The 24,335-nt window shown below is 40.4% G+C and overlaps 1 protein-coding gene across 4 annotated transcripts in view; it reads left to right on the top strand.

The window, feature by feature from the left end:
* The window catches only part of TEC (tec protein tyrosine kinase), a 123,278-nt gene that overhangs the window by 74,819 nt on the left and 24,124 nt on the right, over positions 1–24,335 (top strand). For all 4 annotated transcript variants that reach the window (XM_001493341.7, XM_023638131.2, XM_070262491.1 and 1 more), the window contains 5 exons: positions 13,740–13,844; positions 19,075–19,156; positions 19,832–19,960; positions 21,716–21,756; positions 22,686–22,861. In XM_001493341.7, the coding sequence (XP_001493391.2) occupies positions 13,740–13,844; positions 19,075–19,156; positions 19,832–19,960; positions 21,716–21,756; positions 22,686–22,861 (533 nt within the window). The remainder of the gene's footprint in view (positions 1–13,739; positions 13,845–19,074; positions 19,157–19,831; positions 19,961–21,715; positions 21,757–22,685; positions 22,862–24,335) is intronic.

Raw genomic sequence — 24,335 nt, forward strand, 5'->3', positions numbered from 1 at the left:
CCTGTTTGCTGTCTGTAACCCTCACACACCCAAAACTCAGAAGACTTACCTCCCCCAAGTTCCTCTTGATAAGACATCGTGTTCATGTGATTCTAGGTATTTCCACGTTCATAAAGATATGAAGTGTCATTAAAAAAAACACACCAGGAACCCATGAAGTGTCCTCTGGAGAGCCTCAGAACACACACACCGCACCCCCACCCCCATACACACAGGCACACAGAATCCCTGGTGCAGAAGCAAAGTGCTACTAGTCAGTGTTAACCATAGAAACCCCAGAACTGCAACCTGGGTTAAAGGGCCTTCCTTCTCTTTTACTGCTTAAAAAAAAGCAAAGAGATTCGCAGCGACATATCCCGTGATTGCCCCCTCTTGAGGCAGGCGTTGAGGAGGGCGTCCCTTGACAGGAGTGATGAGCATCTTTAAGGATTATAGCAGGATGGTTACCCTGTTAACTGGGTACCACACATGCAGCAGTGCACTTCCATAGAACGGGGGGCAGAGAGGCAGGGCCTCTTAAGTCCTGGTGATTCTTGGCACGCCTGTGCCCCCCTGGTATGGGAAACGTCTGAGAGAGCAGCGGCAAAAATAAAAACAGCTGAAACTCTTCTCTGAAACAGTATAGTCCAGTGGTGGCTCTCACTGGATATTGTGAAATTAAACCTGAGAAGGGCCTCCACTCCACTAAGCTGGATTCCCTCCTATTCATTCATGTCCTTGCTCATTCACTGACCTATTCAACCAAGGCACTGGGCACCTGCCAGATGCCAGGCTCTCACATGCCAGGCACTGTTGCAGGTGCTGGGGGGGCAGTGTGAATGTCTTCACTGAGCTTCCAGTTGGTGACCTTCATCAGCCTGCGTCAAAGAAGCGGGTGAGGAGAGGGGAAGAAAGAGGAGGGTAGGACCAGGCACCCGTTTGGGGGGAAGGTGTTCAATTTATTTATTTCTTAACTAGAAATTCATTTAGTACTGATGAATTAGATGGATGGACGAGTTCTTTCTAAACTGGAATAAGTACTAAGGCAGAGCCTTCATTTAAATGAGAGTTGACTGACTATCTACTATAAACTGGCCTAGTATAAAACTGAACTTATTTTGCTTAATCTTTGTACCTATTTTTCTCTTTTGTTGGTTTTTCTTTTTTTAAGTCTGTGATTTAGAACACTAAATAATTAGCAAAGAATTTCCTGGTTTCCAAGTGTTCTCAAACTTCAAGATCCCTCATGCCTGGGGCCATATTTTTTTTTCAGCTTTATTGAGGTATAAGCAATGCACAATAAATTGCATATATTTAAATTTTATTATTTGATGAGTTTTGACACCTGTGAACCATCACTACCATAAAAATAATGAACATATTCGTCACCCCCTAAATTTCCTCCTTCCCTTTTGTGATTCATAACCTCCCCTTTCATTCCCACCATCCCTAGGTAATCACTGATATGATTTTTGATGTTAGAAATTAGTTTGTGTGTATTAGAATTCTAGAATAAACAAACTCATGCAGCATGTTCTCGTTTTAGACTAGCTTCTTTCATCGAACATATTATTTTGAAATACATCCATTTTGTTCTATCAATATTGCCTTTCTTTTTATTACTGTGAAGTATTCATTGTATGGATATACCACAATTTGTTTAAACGTTCACCTGTTGATAGACATTTGGGTTGTTTCCCGTTTTTAGCTATTACAGATAAAGCTGCAATGGAAATTCTTGTACAAGTCTTTGTGTGGTCAGGTGCCTTTATTTCTCTTGGGTAAATACAGTGGCCATATTTTTTAATCTTCACATTTTTTATGCTTAGCACATTATCTAGCATATAGTAGATGCACAGGAAATATTGTCCTAAGAAGTTGCGGTCCTTTTCCTCTGCTTCTATGGTAATTGATAGATAAGACTAAATTACTTTTAAAAATAGGTCTTGAAAATATTATTTTGTTTCAAGAGAGAGTGGTTCTGCTATTGTCCTTTTTCTCTAGTTTGTTCTATGATATTTTGTGCACTAAAGTCAAGCTTAATTGCCTACTCCTGTATTTTTTGAGTTCCCGGAGTATTTACTGAATTCCTCTAAGGAGAAAGTAAGGAAATACTGGTTTGTTACCTAAAGAAACAGTGTAAAAGCCAGTAAAATAGTTAAAAGATCTCTCTGTTAAATCCTTTTTCTTGTTGAATTCTGTAACAAAGTTGGAGGATATAGTGTGGAAAAAAATTAAGGATCTATTTATGGGAAAAAAAGAGTTTAAATGCTGAAAAATTTTAGAAATCTTAAATTTAAAGAGAAAGACAGTTACACTAAAAAACTTATATTAGTGATTCCAATGGGCCAGATATGTACTGAGTACTCTATGATTGTATGACAATTAATCCTCTTAATAATCTAGGGCATAGGTTATTTTCATATCCCCATTTTACAGATGAGGGAGGAAATAGAGACCAACAGAGGTTAATTAATTTGCATGGGGCCACAGAGTTGGCATTTAAACGCAGGTCTGCCTGACACTGAAGCTGTTCTCTCAACCATTAGGACACATTGACTCTGCTATGTTCAAACATTGAAACAATACTCAGAATAACTGTGGCATGTTCAATAAGTTTAAAAAAAAGTCCATGTAGGCAAAGAGATTCTAGCAGTATCGCCAATTGCTCTGTACATTATTCACACAAATTTCCCTAAAAGTTAATCAACTTGACAAGTTGCTTTCCTAATAACCCCTGACTTTATATTTAAAGCAAACTTTTGTCCTCTTCCCATCACTTGCATTGGCCACTCTGTTTCCAGTCACCTGTCAGGGAGAGTTCGCAGGTAGACAGAAATGTCCAGTCCCTTTTTTCTTTACCAATGGAACCACCCCGTTGTCTCTTGGACTTGTGGCTGTTTGGCCCTCTGCAGATCCAGCAGACCCACAGATAATGCTTTGTCTGTGATTTCTCTTCTATTTCTTGCCTGCAATTTTAAATAACTCTTGGCTGGGAAACCTCATTAGGCCTGTTAAGGCATCAAAATGATGTGCATGTCTTATGTCCCACCTAGATTATAAGGTCTTTGCAGGTAGGAGGGTATATCCCTTATTTTTTTAGTTCTTGCTAAAGAGGCTTCTGACATCCCACTAGCCTGAAATCCTGGAGTTACAGAGGAATTTCTCTCTCAGTAAGATTCCACATGAACCTGGGGAGAACATTTTACAAACATTTGGAAGTGTGTGGGCTTTTTAAATCTGAGGGTGACAAATTAGTCAGAATCTAGTGTACAAGGCATCTTTGTGGGCTTCTATTTCTTTAAAAGTTGGCTTCATGACAGCTTAGTGTTTCGGTGTAGCAATTAACAGAATTATGTTTTAAAAACTGGACAATTCGTGGTTATGAAACACTCACCTACGTTTCAGACCATATGAAACAAGGCTCCAGATATTTGCATATATACTTTAATCACAGGAAGTTACTAAGAGAATGAAGTATTTCCATGGTGTCGTGCTTGCAGACCTAAATATTAAAGTATGTCATGGTGGTAAGCACCCTGACTTTCCATGATGTCTAGCTCAGTGTGTAAGCATATGGTGGGCGTTTTGCATACTAGATACTGGTCAGGGGCTGTCCTCCCTCACAGATCTGCCATGTGGGAGCCTTCTCTGCCACTGTGACCCAGTCCGTGATTTCCCACAGGTGTTTTTGCTCTTGGCATTTTTGCAGAGGTGGGGTGGTTATAGGAATGCTTAAATGAGCTAATTTGTGTAACTCCATGAGGTAGTACCTGGCACACAGTGCCAATTAAGGTTGCGTATTATGTTTATTATTCAAATACGGGTTAACTCAGACACTCTGATTTAATATATTTAAGTTCACCCCAGGGAATCTAATCGTTTTGTACCTATGCTGCAGATTCAGAGCTCAAGCCCAACCCGGAGTTTTATATAAGCTCTTGTTTCCAAGTAAAATGTTTCCCTGTGTATCAGTCTAGGCAGGAAATATGTCCAGGTGGAAGCTGTGCCCCAGAAGCCAAATGTTGCCACAAAAATCCATTCTCTGTTTCTGCATTTTCTGTGTCTTCTTATCAGTAAGGAATCGGAAACTTCGTTGGGGTGGGAACAAGTAGGCTTGTGGAATTTGTGCAGGAATGCTGGTCTCTGAGGAGAGGTGGCTGAGAATCCTCATGGGTCACATTCATGGGGCTTTAGCTGCATGCATACCTGTGCATGGAATCTTGTCACACACACAAGTCAATAACCCCGCTGTACACCTGACTCACGTAGTGGGAGCTGTGCCAGGCAGGCCAGGTGGTGGGGGAATACAGTGACAGGTACACAATAACAAAAATCAAGGAGTGTTAGAATTTGAAATAAACAGAGAGAATATAACCCAGTCTTGTCCACCCTTTGGCCATTCTGTATACTGCTTACATGATCGTGACACATATATGTACCATCTGTAAAGTACTGTGCTTTCCCTTAACTTCACATTTTTTCCCTTAAATACACTTATGTTGAAAGGAAACTGTATCAGTAAATAGAAAACCATTACTACAAGGTAACTATAAAACTAAATACAATAAAAACAAATGTTTGTCCGAGTTCCCCCTAAAACCACCTCAGATACCACTGTAGCATAATTTGGGAAATACTGATTTAGTTCAGTGTGTGCCCTTTATATATAAGGAATCTGAAGTATTGAGTAGCTAAGATGGGGGGTCTTCTTGTTCAAGAATGTATTACTCAAGGTAGCTAACTGCTTTAACATAAAGTCCCCGAAAACCCAATGCCTGAACACAATAGGAAGTTTATTTCCTGCTCATATTATGTATAACTACTGTCCACATGGTGACTCAGGGATCCAGGCTCCTTCCATCTAATAGCTTCATTGTCTTTTATGTTTGTTTATTGGTTTTTAAAAACAGCTTTATTGAGATCTAATTCCCATACCATACAATTCATCCATTTAAATTGTGCAAGTCACTGGTTTTTAGTATGTTCACAGAGTTGTGCAGCCATCACTGCAGTCAATTTTAGAGCATATTCATCACCTCCCCCAAAAAAATCTTGTACCCGTTAGCAGTCCATTGTCTTTTGGTCCATGTTTTGGAGGACAGGAAGTGGTGTTACATCACTTCCACATGCACTCCCTTGACTAGAGCTCAGTCATGTGGCCTCACCTAAATGCATGGAGATGGGAAATGCAGTGCAGCTGGGCACCCAGGAAGAGGAGGAAGATGTGGCAATCCATGGTCACTGGTATTGTCTCTGCTCCAAGGGATTTATAACCTTTGGATTAAATTTGTTAATTCTAAAATTCCTTGAATTCAGAAGTCTGTTACGTAAAATTTATGAAAGGATCCCTATACATTTATTTCTATACAAGTCATTCCAATTTTTACTGATTTTGAGTTAAACTAGGTAAATCACTTTTAGACTTATTTCAAAGCACATGTGTTATAGTAAGTTTTGCTTTCAACTGTAATAAAATTCACCTGGTAATAGTTTCTAGATGTGCCCTTGGGCCACAAAAGGGAGCTGGGAAAATATAGAAGCATAGAAAAAGGGGAAATGCCCACTCAGGAAAAAAAATCTTTAGCTTTAAATATAGTGAAAAAATATCTCCGGAAACGTTGTAATTGCCTACATCAGCACAATCTTATGTGAAAATTATTCTGTGATTTCAGGACTGGAATTTTCTGCTTTCAGATTCCTTATAATTTATAGAGATTTTTTTCAACATTCTGTTTTTTTCCTGGATATTATGTTAAACACTATAATCTTCAGAATTAAACCATGCTTATGTATGTAACTACTAGCTTCTTGATTTAAAAGTGCTTTTTTTTTTAGTGTAAAAGCACTTTACAAAATGTACAGCACCTATGTCAGTTATTATTATGAGCTGGTTAAAAGGGAGGAAAAAAATATTAGCATGTCAAGTTTTTCTTTTTTTTTTCTTTAATTTTTCACTAGAATTTAGTCCTTAGTAAAGAGGGAACATTTTATCATAGAATCACCAAGTTGGAAATGACTTTAAATTTTGTTTATTCTGCTTCTCCTGATGCCAGAAAAATCTACATCAAAATTATTCCCAGTAGCCACAAGAAAAATGCCAGATCAGTCCTGAGGTTTCCTTATTTCTCCTGATTAACATGTCCTACAGCACTTGAGGCCCATTCTTTTAACTCTGTTCTGAGTTGAAGGTGAAAAGAGCTGCTCCTGTGTATAGAATAGGCCTTTTGGCTCGTTTGAGATTTTTAGTAGAATTGTGTCATTTTCTTTCTTTCATTTTCGAGAGTTGACTGGAACTCTTTAGCCTTTCAGTTTTGACCCATCTGAACTTTCATTGTAAACATTATTGTTGGGGCTGGCTCCGTGGCCCAGTGGTTAAGTTTGCGCGCTCTGCTGCGGCGGCCCGGGGTTCGGATCCTGGGCACGGACGTGGCACCGCTCGTCAGGCCACGTTGAGGCGGCGTCCCACATCCCACAACTAGAAGGATGTGCAACCAAGATATACAACTGTGTACAGGAGGTGTTTGGGGAGATAAAGCAGAAAAAAAAAAAATTGGCAACAGTTGTTAGCACAAGTGCCAATCTTTGGGAAAAAAAAAGGAAGATTGGCAACAGTTGTTAGCCCAGGTGCCAATCTTTAAAAACAAAACAAAACAAAACATTATTGTTCCTCCTAACCTTTAGCAAATGTCTGGTTTTAAGTTCCTTAAGGGCAAGAAATTGTGTGCTTTCTAATCTCCATCATGGCCCTTCGGTGTCTGTGCCTTGTCGATGGTGGAAGGAAGCGGGAATCAACATTTGACAGATGAGGCTGAATGAAGGAATTGTTATGATGGAACGCAGTGAACACTGAATGTTAACAGCAAGTTTTGGTGCTGTCTGTCTGCCGAAGACTGCAAGTTCTAAGAATTGTAAATTCTGGGTTCTTACTTTGATGACACTATTTCATAGCACCGTCCCCCCCCCCCCCAGCAATATAGGGTATGTGTGTGTCTGTATGTATACATATAAAATATTTGCTTTTTGTCTGTATTCTCTGCATGGTCTCTTGTCGTTAAGCATGTCATGCCAGGAGCCCATCTTTGGGTTTGTATTTATGATCTGTTTTAATTGTTGTGGCCTCTTGAGAAAGAACAGAGGCTGAGTGAACACTAGACAATTTAGTGGTGCCAAATGGAGGCTGATGATAGGATGGCAGTGTGTGTGCCAACAGAGGTGCCCATAGTTGAAAGTGAGAGAAGAGGTGGAAGACGGAGTCACGTGGCACACAGTAATGCGAGCATGTGGATATAGAAACAACTGGCTTCGGGAGAGGGATTCTGTTCCAGCAAACGCCCCATCCATCACAGTCAAGTAATGTTGTTAATTTAAATCTCATTTGTTGTCTAACTTTATTTGGATCTAATTTGTGAGCTGCTTTGGTCTTATAGTTGTTAACAGCTATGAGCAGAGATTTCCACCTAGTTTGTTTGTACTTAGTTAAATGATATCAAGTTATTCAAGTGTATGTGGCACTCAGGATTGGAATTAGACAGACAGAGTTCAAATCCTGTTTTGTTATGTGACTTTTGGCAGGTTAATTATACTCTCCAAGTCTTGATGTCTTCATCTGTTAAATGGGGTGACGACAGTTTTTATAATGCTGTGAGGATTCATTGAGTTATCCATTGAAGAGGTTAACATAGTGCCTGGCTCATCGTGAGTGCTCTATAACTGTTAGATTTTGACGTAAGATAATTTTCTTTTCTATAATAAGAGTCAGAAATTTCAAGCTTGAGAGGCCTGGTGTCAGATAAAAGCTTTCATCTTTTGAGAGATCTGGGTTCAGTTCTGGCCCAGCCTCTGACAATCTCATACCTTCTCAGATGCTTAGTTTCCTAACAACTTCCCAGGATTACTGTGAAAGCTAATTAATAGTAAATGCTGCCATTTAGGGAGTGACTTCCATGTGCCAGACACTGTACTAAGCACCTATGTACATTATCTTTATTCCTGCTAAAAGCTTAGCAAAGTGAGTAGTGGTATCCTGTTCCTACAGACAAGGGAACTAAGTGGAGACAGAGCTTACCCTAGGCCATCCGACTTCTAAGTGGCAAAACAGAGGCTGGAATCAGGATCTGCCTGTCTCCAAGGCTTGTGCTACCTACCGGAGGTCCCATTGCAGTGAAATTCTTCTGAGGCAGGCAGCTGGGAATAGCCACATCACACAAAAGTTGTGATGGGGGAAAGGGAGGGACCGTTTGGAATATTGGCGGGAAGTTCTTTTAGGTCTCTCACTGTGCGTAATGGAGACTCAGGATGCCTAGGGAGGACGGTGTGGAAGGAGGATATGAGGGTGTCCTGAAGATAAATGTCCCAGATTCACATGGGGCCAACCCTGGTTATTTATATACATTAAAAAAATTAATTTTATTAAATTAGGATTGATATTGATATTTTAAAAATACTGAGTATTCTGGCAATGAAAGAAAAACAGCATACCTTGTAAGACTTGCCGAGGGACGGGATCTCTTTTTTTTGTTTTCTTCTTCTCCCCGAAGCCCCCTCAGTGGATAGTTGTATATCCTAGTTGCAGGTGGGACAGGATCTCTTATGTCTAACTCCCAGTTCTCCACTCAGTTGATGTGTGGTTTTAAGCAAGTTTTATTTCATCCCTCTGTCTAGTTTCCCCATTTATGCTGGTTTACAAATGTGTAAAGTGGCCAGGATTACCTCATTTTCAAGCTTTGTGAAATATACAGAGGATGTGAAAGAGAAGAGAAGTATATATCCTACACATGCACACACACAGTGTCACTCATCCTTCTTTTCAGACTGGCTCAGCACACTTTTTAATAAACATCTACTAAGTGCCAGGCAGTCTTCTGCACCTGGAGGATTCAAAGATGAGTAAGAGGAGGTCTCAGCTTAATCGTGATTTTTCAGTCTAGTGGGCAGGGCGAAGGCTATAGAAATAGAAGGGAAACTTTGCATGAAAAAAGTAATGACTTTAGATATTTCTCCTTGGGCCACAATATTGACAATAATATATAGCATACTTCAGTAATCACGAAGTAATTTCCTTATTGAAGAAATTCTAAATAGTCTAAATGGAGAAAAAACAAGCAAAGTGTGCAGACCAGGTGTTGAGAGACCAGGTGTTAAGAGGGCATCTGGTGCTTCCGGTGACTCTCTGGATTCCCTCTGATGAGTCTCTCAATCATTGCAAACCTCTTCTTCCTTGTCCCTGCTTTGCCTCCCAGGGTTACCCCCAGGTGTGGCTAGAAAAAGACTCTACTGAATATACCATATATGTGTCTTGAAAAGAAGGATTCTCTTTATCTATAAAGAAAATGCTAAGCATTTCTGAGTTTGAGCCCCATATTTTCAATTCTTTTCATACATTTTCACCTGGTTGTCCAACGGTCAACTCAAACAACAGTTCCCAACCTTGCCTTCTCCAACCTGATTCTCTTCTGTGTTTATTATTGTTCATGGTATCCGTGTCTACCGGTTGCTCTAACTCAGAATGCCTCAGGCTCCCTGACTCCTCTCTTAATCCCCACTTCTCACTGCTCCCAAAGTTGTGTGGCCTCTGCCTCCTAAGACTCTGACCTCCCTGCTTTCCTCACCTGCTTACTGCCATTGACTGGGTTCACAACCCCATTAGCCCTCGCCTGAATGCTGCAGCAGTCTCCCAGCCAGCCTCTCTGTCTCCACCCATTTGTTACACTGCCATTAATAATAATTATTATTTTTTGAGGAAGATTAGCCCTGAGCTAACTACTGCCAATCCTCCTCTTTTTGCTGAGGAAGACTGGCCCTGAGCTAACATCCATGCCCATCTTCCTCTACTTTATACGTGGGACGCCTACCACAGCATGGCTTGCCAAGCGGTGCCATGTCCACACCCGGGATCTGAACTGGCGAACCCCGGGCCACCGAGAAGCAGAACGTGCGCACTTAACCACTGCACCACCGGGCCGGCCCCAATAATCGTTTTTTCAAAAACACACCTCAACCCAGCCCTCCTCATTCCCCACTTAAAACCACTCAGGATAAATCCAAACTCCTAAGTCTGGCATATAAGCATCTTCTTGATTCGGTTTCAAATAACCTTTTGAGTCATTTCCTTCACTTCCTCTGAACCACCCTGAGCTTTGGCCATAGTGAATTTCTTTCTGTTCCCTAAATCAGAGCTTTGTTGTTTTTGCTGCCTGGAACTCTCATCTCCACTTTCACTACAGAAGAATTCCTACTTATGTTGTAAAAACCCAATCAAAATGTCACCTTCCCTGAAACTTGCCCGACTCCTGGCCCAACCACTGCCCCACTCTGTAGCACACCTTGAGCTCACTGACTTCGTCATTATTTGATTATGAATCATTCCCCTCTTCCCCTTCCCCACCCTGGTGTTAGGAACTCCTCTTGAGGAGACCGTCAACCCCCTTCTGTGACTTTGAAGCTCTAGCACGTAGCTCTGTGCTTGGTGTTTGATCAGTGTTCCGTGATGGGATAGATAGAATAATGAATGAGCAACTTCAATTTGAACCTTTATTTGCAAACTTCAGAGCAAGATATTTGGATTAATAAGCCCAAATATTAGTACAGTACATGAATATAGACTATAATACAGAACATGAATTTAGGGGACATAAGCCAACCCAGTACACAAGTCATCCCGAATTTTCCTGTATAGATTGATGCAGATCTAACAGCTGCTTTTAATAGCAGGGGCAGGTGGTGGGCATCTTGGAAGCAGACTATAACTTGCTGCTTGAGGACCAAGTGAGCTGGCTGGTGATAAATGACCCCTGAGAGCAATGTCTGAAAACTCCGTGAGGTCAACAGTGATTTTCTTCAGGGTTGGGGGAGTAAGGGTTATTTCATTCTCCTTGTGCTGTTAGTATTTTATAAGGTTTCTATAAGGAACATGTGTGGCTTGTTAACAGGAGGATGATGCTCTGGCAATTTCGTCTGCCCATTAAGGGTGCAGGCTCCAGGACCAGGGTGGGTGGCCCTGTCTAACCAGACCTCTTAACACTTTGCACCAGGTTCTTCACAAGCTGGTCCCTGCTGGTCTTTCCATCCTGCCTCATGTACTTTGTGCTTCAGCCACACTGATCTTTTTTTGTTACTTATTTATTTATGTAGCAAACACTCAGAGATATCATGCTACAGGCCAGATACTCTTCTAAGCACTTTGCAAATACTCTCATTTTAATTCTCATAACTAGGTAATAGTATCTATGAAGTAGATACTATAATTATTCCCAGTTTACAGATGAGGCAACTGAGGTCATTCTAGAATAGGTTTTTCTTTGCATGTGCTGTTCATTTCCTATCATATATCAGAATTTCTTTTCTGAAATTGTCATTTAAGCCTTAGTTCCTCTATGTTCTCTTACTATCTTTTTATATTACAGTACTTACTACATTGTATAATAAATAATTACTGTGTATGTCTCGCCCACAGGTAAACTTGGGCAAGGTACTTAATTTTAGTTTCTTCCTTGTGGAAGATGTGTCTAATACTACTTCTCTCACAGAGTGGCTGTGAAGATTAAATGGCACAATATTTGGACCGTATGCTCAGGAATATAGTCCTGTGTGAAACTATAGGTATTGTCCAGTGGGAAACTGAGGGGAAGGGAGACAAGGAAAACCAGAATGACCCAAAATCAAGACCACTAAGGGAAAAGAGAGTGTCGGCACTCTCAAATGCCTCATAAAGGTTTGAGCGGGTGGAAACTGAGCAAAGACCACCAGGTTTGGTCACTGATGATGTTTTTGAGAGTGGCGTTAGCAGGCTGTGGTGAGGTGGGAGGCAGATTGCAAGTGGTTAAGAAGGAGTGGGTGGAAAGGAAATGAAGGCTGAAGGTGTAATCGTTTTCAGGAAGGGAAGAGAAGAGTTAGGGCAGTCGCGGGGCCACAAGAAGGGTTCTTGGTTTGGGTGGGAGGGGCCTGAATGTGTCTACAGGCAGAGAAGTAAATGCCTTGGAAGAGCACCACTACGGAGAATGTCCCCTTTCCTGTCCTGGCTGAAGCTCAGTCCATGCTCAGAATCCTTGTTGCCCCCTTGGGGACTTGGCTTCAATAATTCTGTCACCTGTTTGCAGCTGAGGCATCCCGGGGTCTGGTGGGCTTTGGGGTCAGTTGGGGTCCTTGGGGAGATTATTTAACTTGTCTGGGCTGCAGTGCCTCATCTGTAAAGTGGGGAGACTTTTGTGAGCATAAAATGAAATAACGTCTGTTAAGTGCCAGCTACCATGTCTTAACTGTTGTGTCCTTTTAACTTTCTCTTCAACACAAGATGAAAGAGAAGGAAAAAGGGTAAAACTTAGGGTGCTTTTGACCTGCAGAAGGAAGAAGTTGGGAGTGTGTTCATGAGATGGCTGCTGCTTCTCCATAAAGTAGTGAAGGACCTTGTCCACTGGACCAGGGGAATGGGAAGGGACTGTAGAGCTGATGAGACTGGTGGTCTCCATGAAAGCACAGAAGGAAGGAGAGCAGCAGTGAAGGCCTAGCTGAGCACAGAGAAGATAGACAGGATTGTTTCGTGACCTTCTGCAGCCAGGTGTGCAGGAATAGGGGAAGGTATGGATAGAACTGGGGACTCACAAACATGTCAAGGGAGTATGGGATGTGTGTGTGTGTGTGTGTGTGTGTGTGAGTGTGTGTGGAAGAGAGAGAGGATGCACTGGTGAAATGACAGCCAGAGTAGTCTAGTCAGGTATCAGGTGGGAGCTGACGGCCTGGGAGAGTCGGCAGGTCTGAAAGTCTTATGGTGACAGTGAAGATGCAGAGCAGGTTCCTGGGAGCAGCGTAGGGGTCCCAAAGGTTGTGGCCAGAAGGGAATTTCAAAGTATTAGATGAAGCAATTTTGAATGACCAGGGCCAGGAAATGGCTGAGTCACCCCAAATACTAGAACATTCTTCATTTCTCTACTTTCTCTTCTGCTCTTTATCATATAAATATCTACCCCACCTCAAAAATGTAACCTTAGCCTTTATACAGCTTTTTGAGTGGAACGCATCAGTTACTATTATTCAGTAAACATTTTTATTTCTACATTGTGTTTGTAATACTTTTTAATGGATATGGTGTATCAAATTATCTTTGCACATACTGCTTTGCATTCTTTTGGATTTTTCCCTGGGAGAAATTCTCAGAGGTAAGATTACTGTGCTGGAGGGTGTGGCTGATTTGGGGAGGGGTGTCTTCATGTGTCATTGGTTACTTCCTGCAGGGGAATTTGCAGAGAGCAGGGAGGGAGGGCGACAGGGAGGAAAAGTAGAGCATTCGATAAGAGAGAGTGAATGGAGGCTTCAGTGTGAACGCCGTGAGTTCTGTGTGCTGGAGGGGAAGATGTAACCGGCTGGAGTGTGTGGCTGTGATGGAGTACGTGGAAGTTTGCTTGGTTTGGACTTTGATGTTTTCTTCAGGGGGGTTGTCATCAAGAAGTTGAAGAAGGTAAGGCGTATGTGTGATGGGGAAGGTGACAATAAAAGAGAATCCATTGCTGTTCTAGAGGTTTTTTGGGGAAGGAACAGAACATCTTTAGAAATTAAAGGACTTAATTAGTTTGATTACTGTCTTCACAGTGTTAGTATTTTGAACAGTTTTAACAGTAGAGGGAGCCATGATTTAGATAATTATTACGGAAATAGTAATATTTTGAATCGGGGATTTCATTAACAAATATTACTATTAATAACATTTTTTTTAATATCTTGTGATTGTAATGGTTCTCCCTCCCCCCACTTTTTTCTTTTAACAGAAAAAATACAGAAAGGGATTTATTGATGTTTCAAAAATCAAGTGTGTGGAAATAGTGAAGAATGATGACGGTGTCATTCCCTGTCAAAATAAATATCCATTTCAGGTGAGCTGGCATATTTTTGCAGCAGTATAACTGTGGGTTTTTAGTCATGCTTACTATTTGACATCATAGTTTCTTGTCATTGCTTTGTTGTTTGATTTAAAATTTTTTTTCGTCTTTCTTGAGGTATAATTGACACAGGAATTGTATATATTTAAGGTGTACAAGCTGATGGTTTGATCTATGTATACATTGTGAAATGATCACCACAATCAAGTTAACATATCCATCACTTCACCTGGTTACCGTTTTCTTCCATTTTTATTTTTGTGGTGAGAACACTTAAGAAGGTCTACCTTCTTAGCAGATTTCCAGTATACAGTACAGTATTGTTGGCTGCAGTCACCTTGCTGTACGTCAGATCTCCAGAACCCATTTATCTTGTATAACTGAAACTTTGTACCCTTTGACCAGCATCTCACCCATTTCTTCCTCCTGTCTGCCCCTGGCAACCATCATTCTACTTTCTGCTTCTATGAGTTTGGCTATTTTAAATTCCACATGTAAGTGAGATAATGCAGTATTTCTCTTTCTGTGTCTGGTTTATTTCACTTAGCATAATGTCCTCTGAGTTCATCCATGTTATTGTGAATGGCAAGATTTCTGGTTTTTTTTTAAAGATGAATAATATTCCATTGTATATATACACACCTCATTGTCTTTATCCATTCATCTGTTGATGAACATTTAGGTTGTTTCCATATCTGGGCTATTGCAAATAATGCTGAACGGAACAGGGGCAGGCAGATATCTCTTCAAGATCCAGATTTCATTTCCTGTGGATAGAGACCCAGAAATGGGACTGCTGGATCATGCGGTAGTTGATTTTTAGGTTCATTTGTACTTTAATAATAATTACTTTTCTTCATGAACAGTTTAAGTGTTGGTGGAAACATTAGCTTCTTCTTTCTGTGGTCTGTTAGATTCTGCCAACACCCAGAGTATGTAAACCCCAGACCTAATTTGCTATTACTCAGATTTATCACAGAAAAGTCAGGATAAGGAGTGGGGATTGAGACTGAAAAAAGTGGGATGAGGTGTTCTCTGTGAACTTGAGAAACTGAGAAAGGGCAGGAGTGAGCTCCTTGAGCAGAAATGAGATTAAAAGGCTGCTTGTGATGCAGAATATATTAGCATTATATATAAAGCCGTACTTTTTTTTCTTTTGAGGAAGATGAGCCCTGAGCTAACATCTGCTGCCAATCCTCCTCTTTTTTGCTGAGGAAGACTGGCCCTGAGCTAACATCTGTGCCCATCTTCCTCTATTTTATATATGGGATGCCTGCCACAGCATGGCTTGCCAAGCGGTGCCATGTCCGCACCTGGGATCCGAACTGGGGAACCATGGGCCACCGATGTGCAACATGTGAACTTAACTCCTGTGCCACCAGGCCGGCCCCAAAGCCATACTTTTTTAAAAGGTTACCTTATTCCATTTTTTTCCTTGCAATGATCGTGTTAGACTAGGGAGATGAATACCATACTATTCTCATCTATGACTGGGGAAATTGAGGCTCACAGATGTTAAACAACTTGTGCAAGGTCATTTTGTGAATGAAAAGCCTCCCTAGAACACGTCCTCAGCTCCTGTCACTCCCACGGTGGGAGGTGTGGCATCCTGCACACAAGCCTTGAGGACTCAGGAGTGCAGAGCTGGCCCCCGCCATCCCAGAGCTTGCAGCAGCTAGCACATGACCCCTCGCTGCACCTAGCCACTCCCTGCTCTGGTTGAGGACGTTTGTTAAAAAGCAATCTTAAAAGTTAAGAAGAGGTAAACTTGAGCTTTAACTACGTAATTTAAACCAGCAAGATTTGAAAGATGAAAAATATCCTCTCTTATTATAACTTAACCATAACTTAAGAAAGTCTAGATTCTAGTCACACTTTCACGGTGAAAGTCTGCATCACCTTCAGATGCAGGGTCAAAAAAAAAAAGTAGAAGACATTTTCAGAAGACACCAAAAGAAAAAAGAAGGTTGCTTCCTCTTCCAGCATGTTCTAGCCCTAGGAAGGGACAGAGAGCATAGGGAGGGACTGGCTGCCTGGTGAGGTACCACTTCACTGCTTTCTTGGATGAATCGTTTCTGGTGGCAGCCAGGAGTTCCCCAGAAGCCGGCGTTTCTTTCTTGGGTTTTGAACCCAGATCTGTGTGTCTATATAACATCTGTGCTGTTTTTCCTACAGCACACTGTTATTAAAAGTCTGTTGGATAAATGAATGAGTGAATGAAGATATAAATAGCAGGGCGGGTAACTAGTAAGTTGGCAGTGTTACCAAAGGAGAGTATATTTCCACCTTGTTGAAATGGCTTCTGTGCCTCAAGGTCTGCAGAGCTCTTCCTTCCCTGACAGCCTCTCCTGTGAAAGGCTGACTCACAGAAGATGCGAGACACACAAGAAACAAGGCTCCCCAGATTCTCTCTGTCACTGTCAGCTGTCCGTATGGAAGACATGGGAGGTGGCCTACAGGTGCCATCGGGACTTGCTGAGGGAAGGATCCTGGACCCCAGATGTCTCACCTGGCAGCCTGCCAAACTACCTGAGATGCCAGATGTAGACGTTTATTATTTGAGCTTACGTTGCTATTTCTAAAAATTTCTTATAGAAATACAAATGCCCTGAGTTAGCTCAGTAATATATCTAGTCTTGGTTATCAAAACTCTGAATTTGGATTAATTTTCTTCTGATTAGCTGGTCTTTAACAAGCTTTAACAAAATTACAAGCTCACAGTGCTGACGTGAGGGAGTTTCGCGGAGCAGTTAGACTGTTTGGAGCCTGAAGAGGCGGATTCTAGGAAGGGAACAGTCAAGGGGCCATGAAGCTGTTCAGAGGAAACATGAATAAGAAGAGCCTTAGGAGATCAAACAGATCCTGCTCAGATGACTTCACCTCACCCACTTTGGTTTTCTCATTTGGAAAATGAGGATCCTAATGCTAATAGAGACATGGGCTGCTAGATGGATTAAACTAGGCCGTGTGTGTAAAGTGCTTAGCCCAACGTAAAGACTCAGTAAAGTAAACTATTGTAATAACTTATTATGAGACACCTAGATTTCCGGAAAGTTCCAAGCCCTGGCAGTTCTTTCTGGATACCTCCGTGTCAATTCAGAATGATGGTTTTATGGTGCATTTTAACCTAATTCTTCCGTATGGAGTTGATTGCATGGACTAACCTGGGTGAGGTGTTAAGATTCTGACTCTCAATTCCAATGTGTTTGTTTTTTTAACACACCACCAAGCAATTCTCTGACCAGCTTGGTGTCCTACAATTCAACTCAGTTCCAACACTGTTCTACCCAGAGATAGCATCAGATTCCACAGATTAAGGGCTCAGCCCCACAAGACTGCCCCGACTTCCAGTGCCAATTGCCAGTCCAGGTTGTCGACTGTGCTTCTAACTTACTGGCTATAGATCGGAGTTTCCCACAATCGCTGCCTCAGGTTCCATTAATTTGCTAGAGCAGCTCACAGAACTCAGAGAAACATTTTACTTACTACATCACTGGTTTGCTATAAAAGGATGTAACTCAGGAATAGCCAGATGGAAGAGCTGCACAGGAGAAGGTATGGGGAAATGACACAAAGCTTCCATGCCCTCCCCAGATCTCCATGTGTTCACCAACCTGGAAGCTCTCTGACCCCTCTCCTTTTTGAGTTTTAATGGCAGCTTCATTACATAGGCATGATTGATTACATCATTGGCCATGGGTGATTGAGCTCAATCTCTAACCCCTCGCCCCTCCCGGAAGTGGGTGAGTGGAACTGAAAGTTCCAACCCTCTAATCACATGGTTGGCTTCACTGGCCAGTCCTCATCTGTAGGTGTTTTCCAAAAGCCATCTCATTAGCATAACAAAATATATCTTTATCAGTCTCAGCGCAGGAAATTCCAAGGGTTTTAGGAGCTCTGTGTCTGGAACTGGGATGAAGAACAAATATATATTTCTTAGTACAAAATCACAGTATTACAAATGTGAAAATTATGAACCAAATGGGGCAGCGTATATCCCCAAGTCTCTTAGCACTTATCTTTACCTCTCTATCATGCCTTACTTTCTGTTTTGTAATAAGAAATTGCTATACATGTCTTGGAAATAGGCTTCATGTTTGATTTATTTTTGTATCTTATGTAGTCCCAGCAAAGTGCTAGTTGAATGAATTAATCACTGAATGGAATATAACATCATTTGTTCTATGGCGTGCACATTGCTGTTAGACTGCATTTATATGATGAATGGAAAGGAATTACCTATTGAATATGGTCAGGAACAGCCGTTTATCAATGAAAGAGCTATTTGTGTTCAATCCAGTGGCTGTTGACATGGTAAAGGGAAGTTTCTAGCCATATATTTCTTTTTAGCCAATTAAAGTGTTTCTGCTTTGCGACCGACCATTAAGGGAAAGTGATAGATCAAAGACAAAATTCTTGGATTAGTTTCCCAGGCTTAATTTTATTATTAATATTAAAGATATTAAGAATAAGACTGTTAAATTACTCCTTGGGAGTTAGTGAGTTTGTGGTTAAAAGTTTGGGCTCTGGAGTCAGGATCCTGGCTTTCTGGGTTACCAACCAAATGGTGATGGGCAGGTTGAGAAGCATGCCATTAGCGAGCGCCATTTGCAGTGCATTGTATGTGAATGGTGCCTCCTGGAGTTATACGGGAGTGGCGGGGCAGTGGATAGACCTGAGTCTCTTCCTCTGTGAAATGGAATTACTAAAACCTTGATGGTAGGATTAATTGAGTTAATGTCTGTAAAGCGCACAGCATAGAGTTGGAGTACTTGGTGCTTAATAAAGTTAGCTACTGCAATTATTTAAAGTCTCAAAAGGAAGCTATAGGAATGATGCCGAAAGATGAGTCCGTTCATCTAAAATATTATTCAGAAAAATGCTAGATTAGAATAATCCCTATTACACCAAGTTTACCTGAGGAACTTTAGTTACTTAGATTGCAAGAAATGACAAGATAAGTGAAGCATCCTGGCCTCTGTATATATTTTTTTTCTACGAAGACACTGTCCTTTGTAAGAAGTGTGTTCCACTCAATGTAGACAGGAAAAAATAGATGTGCTTTTATAAGAAAGGAATCTAGGTTCTTTGGATCTGAAGTAATTGACTTTTTTCAGTCATTTCAGAATCATTTATTGGTGTCGGTGGTACCGAGAGCTCTGTGCTAGACAGAAGTGCTGTGTCTAAGTATTTCTCACCTCTTGCATCTTTTGTTATGTTTTAGGTTGTTCATGATGCTAACACACTTTACGTTTTTGCACCTAGTGCACAAAGCAGAGACCGGTGGGTGAAGAAGTTAAAAGAAGGTAAAACCCATGTATTGAAATATTAATCTGTGCATAATTTTAGGATATAACATTGTTATCACTAAAACAGAAATACAGTAATATATCTTGCATTTATAATCTTTTAATCTACAAAAAATGTTTCTCCAAGGACATTCTGTTACTGTTAGTGATACATACTGAAGATAATTTCCTTTTTTTAAATCTGATTCCTTCTAGTAGCATATACATAGTTTCTGAGAAAAGCATGCTTTCATTTAATGTGTAATACATTTGAAGATGATAGAGCGCTGGGCTTTTATCATAATAAGATTTGGTATTTTCTAAGAAATTTCCTATGTAGTCAACATTTGGTGTGAATGAATTGACTTGTGCATAAAGTGTTTAAATGGGGCATTTGTCTTGCACAATTCTCATTGCTTCTTCTGCGGAACAAAATGGTGGTGGGCTGACTTTGGTGTTTATCCATCACGGAGTAGCAAAGGTCACTTCTGTTAACAAGGGTGCTTCACCAAAAAAGGAGATGAAAGAGAACCATATGGATTTTCTGAATTCTGAGTTGTATGATGTTATGAGGGTGTTCTCACAATGAACATGGTATCCAAGAAATAAACAATGATTGACAGTGTTACTTATGAAACATTTTGTTATGTTTGTTTTATTTCACTAATCATTTCATGTATCTATGAATTACAGAAATAAAGAACAACAATAATATTATGATTAAATATCATCCTAAATTTTGGACAGATGGAAGTTATCAGTGTTGCAGACAAACTGAAAAACTAGCACCTGGTTGTGAAAAATATAATCTTTTTGAGAGTAGTAAGTATTCATTTTATTCTGTGATTATATTGTGCCCAGGATGTACATATTATTAGTCTAGCAAGAAAGTGACATGATTTTGATTTTGATGTTGGTTAAGTACGGCCTTCACATTTGCTAGTACAGTGTAAATGTGGGGTAGGTATATTTTGTGAGAATAATTATATTTAGTTAGCAGTGGGACTATCCATTGGAACCAAAAGGTCTATTTTGGGGAGCTTTTATCACAATATGGAAGCCTGCTAAAAATAACTCTATTAAAAGTGTGATCCTAATGTGGTACCATCAGCAGCTTTTCTTTGCTTTTTTTCTCAGCTTTATTGAGATATAATTGACAAATAAAATTGTAAGATATTTAAGTGTACAACGTGATAGTTTGATATACTTGTGCATTGTGCAAGGATTCCTCCCACTGAGTTAATTAACACATCCATCACCTCATGTGTTTACCTTTGTGTGTGTGTGTGTGTGTGTGTGTGTGTGTGTGTATGAGAACATTTAAGTTCTATACTCTTAGTAAATTTTAATTATACAGTACAGTGTTACCAACTATAGTCACCATGTTAGACTTCAGATCCTCAGACCTCATTCATCTTATAACTGAAAGTTGTCCCCTTTTAGCAACATCTGTATTTCACCTACTCCACTCCCCAGCCGCTGGCAACCACTTTTCTACTTTCTGTTTCTATAAGTTTGACTTTTTTTTTTTTAAGATTCCACATATAAATGATACCATGAGGTATTTGTCTTTCTCTGTCTGACCTATTTCATTTAGTGTAATGTCTTCCAAGTTCACCCATGTTGTTGCAAATGGTAGGATTTTCTTCCTTTTTTTAAGACTGAATAATATTCCATGATATATATACACACACCACATTTTCTTATCCATGCATCTGTTGATGGACACTGGGGTTGTTTCCATGTCTTGGCTATTGTGAATAATGCTGCAGTGAACGTAGGCGTGCAGATATCTCTTTGAGGTACTGATTTCGTTTCCTTTGTGTATATACCCAGAAGGAGGATTGCTGGGTCAATATGGTAGTTCTATTTTTAATTTCTTGAGGAACCTCTAACTGTTTTCCATAGTGGCTGCACAATTTGCATCCCCACCAACAGTGTACAAGGCTTCCCTTTTCTCCACATCCTCGCCAGCATTTATCTCTTGTGTTTTTGATAACAGCCATCCTGACAGGTGTGAGGTGATATCTCATTGTGGTTTTGATTTGCATTTCTCTAATGATTAGTGATGTTGAGCACCCTTTTATTTACCTGCTGGCCATTTGTATGTCTTCTTTGGAAAAATGTCTACTCAGATCCTCTGCTCATTTTTAGTGGAGTTATTTGATTTTTTTGCTATTGAGTTGTATGAGTTCCTTGTATATTTTGGGTATTAACTCCTTATCAGATATGTAGTTTGCAAATATTTTCTCCCCTTCTGTAGGCTGCCTTTTCATTTTGTTGATGATTTCCTTTGCTGAGCAGAAGCTTTTTAGTTTGATGTATTTCCACTTGTTTATAAAGAACGAGACATGGCCCCAACCCCTATGACATTTACAGTCTGTTCAGGAAGGCAGAAATACAAACCAGCTTTAATAGCATTTTAAAATTCTGTTCTTAAATAGTGATACAAGCACCATGCACCAGAGCGAGAGTCAGAGTGGGCTTCTTGTTTATGTGTTCATTTTCACTTTTCCTTAAAACTATCAATCGTTGGTAGATGGGGTTTTGACCTATTTTTGTTGTTGTCATTTTCAGGTATAAGAAAAGCACTACCTCCAGCACCAGAAACAAAGAAGGTAGGTGGTCTTCAACTTTTGGGAGCATTTTCAGTTTATTGAGTATGTTTGCATTCATTCATGTGATGCTGTTCCCCACCCCTACCCCCAAGGTCATATCAGAAACAGAAATGCTATGTCTTATTTGGTTGTTTTTCTTGGTGTCAAATAATTTTAATTTAATGGTATGATATATAATTGGGGGCCCTTTTATCATCTGGCATTTTGCCTGTATTTTGGCTTCAAGAATTATATAAGAGGTGTGGGACTTCAAAGGAATATTTCAGTCTTAAGACCATAGTGTTGTGACTGACTTCAGTGATTTAATGATATGCCTTTGAAGAGTAGGCTATGGTGGAAAACATGTAGTTTGGACCCAGACAGGTATTGATCCAACGTGAATCTGATATGAGTGACCTTTGGTGGGTTACTTAAATCATTGTTTTCTCAATTGTAAAATGGGAATTATATACTCTACTTCATGGGATCAGTATTAAGAGAAAAACTGTGTTAGGTGCCAAGGAGCCTTGCACATAGTAGGCACAAAGAAGTGCAGATTCCTTTGAGTGGGAAGAGACCTGATAGAAGACTCCACTCCGTAGTGTGCTTTTTCCCCATTGCAGGGCATTTGAACAGTGGGTCCACCTTTAGTCCTCCTGGCTGCTCCTCACGTATTACTCTTACCTCTCCCTGGAAAGCTCGCCCTGACACTGAGCAGCAGCCTTCTGATGTTTAGAGACAACTTTTGCTCATGTCCTGTATTCTGAAACCCATGAGAGGTCCGATAGCATCAACATCATCAAACTCCTGGGAAGCTTCACCAGATTGTATTGGGTAGACTTGAGATTTCTGCTTTATTCTGTGGTGATGTGTGAATCATTTAGTGTTGTACTTCACATCCAGTTTTGAAGCAGAAGACTAAACTTTCATGTGTCATGCTCTTTTCTTAGCGAAGGCCTCCCCCACCAATTCCAATTGAAGAAGAAGATAATAGTGAAGAAATAGTTGTAGCTATGTATGATTTCCAAGCGACAGAAGCACATGACCTCAGATTAGAGAGAGGCCAAGAGTATATCATATTAGAGAAGAATGATGTTCATTGGTGGAGAGCGAGAGATAAATACGGGTAAGTATTCCCAGTCTGTGCATGACACACAGTGGGTACGTGGGAGTTAAGTGCTGAGTGAGAAGAGGATAATCTCCAACTATCATGTTATGAGACTAGTTCAGCCAGCCATAAGTGAAAGTGCACATTATTATTTGCAGTAACACAATGTATTCTTAGTGGTGATTCAATAAATGTAAATGGATCAACTACCTCTTTCTAGAAATTAGAATACATTACACTGGTCTCTTTCTGGTCCATCATATGTTTAATTGGATTATTTTGAGTTTGGGGGAAATTAGATTTTATTTTTTTCCTCCCTGAGGTAAGTAAATAATCTTAGATTTTTCTAAGAGAGAGAGAGAGGGAGAATACATGTATGTCTATATGTATGTACATAGGTGTATGTGTGTACACGTACAAGCAAGAAATTTAAAAACAAGCATGATTTATAGAAGATAATTAAGGATTTAAAGGGAACAGTCCTTTCAACCCTTATTATCGATAAAAAAATGGGTAAATAGGGATAAACTTAGGGGATGAGTATCTTTTAGACTTCATTAAGAAATCCTGTATCCTCTGCTTGCCTCTGAAATATAACCCTGTTGATATTCTGAGTTCCCATGGATAAGAAGAGGAGGACTTTTTGTCCTGTCCAGAGCACACCCTCCCTGCAAGTCTGCTTTCTCGCCTCCCTGCCCCACCCCCAATTCCAATTCTCCATTCCTCAGTCCACTTCGGGAGAAGCACTGGAAGCCCCTGGGTTAGGCAGGTCCTTCTCGTCTGCTCATTTCTCAGCAACGGTACATCTCCTGAGTGCTGGTTTGCTGTGCCTTTTTACCTTCTTGAGAGCTCCTAACCTTTTGTTCTATGTTTACAAGGAGGTTGTCACTGCTTTTCTTTGCCAAACACTGTAGAAGATTGACTTTTATTTTTTTATTTAGAAATCTTCAAACATCCATAAAAGTACATAATAGTATAATGGAGCCTCTTGTAACTTGACTTCAAAAATTACCAATAGTTAATGTCTTGATTTACCAATCCTCCCAATTGTTTTTTCCTACAATATTTAAAAGTAAACTTAAATTATCATATCATTTCACGCCAAAGTCTAACTGCTAAAGATTTTTTTAAAACAACTTCTGTGTCATTGTCATATTTAACAGTTAACTATAGACTTTTCCCTACCATTTTTGGGACTGGAAGAAGAGTATGAATGAAGCCCAGATAGCACATATCTTAGTATTTAGTAGTTATAAGTCAAGCTAACAAACTGGTAAATAAAATATAACTTATCCTCTAACTTGACAAACATACCTTCAAAATGACAAGGCCGAGCTTGAGGGTTCTGTGCCAGAATGTGACAGCGCACAGAGGGCTACCTCCCAGGGTGCCTCCCTTCTCTCTTCCGTTCTGTCCCACACTTCATCTCACAGCTGTCATCCAAGCCCTGTCTAGATTGCTTGCAACAGCTACCCCCCAACATGACCACCTC

This window comes from Equus caballus, chromosome 3 (genome assembly GCF_041296265.1).
Source record: "Equus caballus isolate H_3958 breed thoroughbred chromosome 3, TB-T2T, whole genome shotgun sequence".
In the NCBI taxonomy this organism is placed as follows: domain Eukaryota; kingdom Metazoa; phylum Chordata; class Mammalia; order Perissodactyla; family Equidae; genus Equus; species Equus caballus.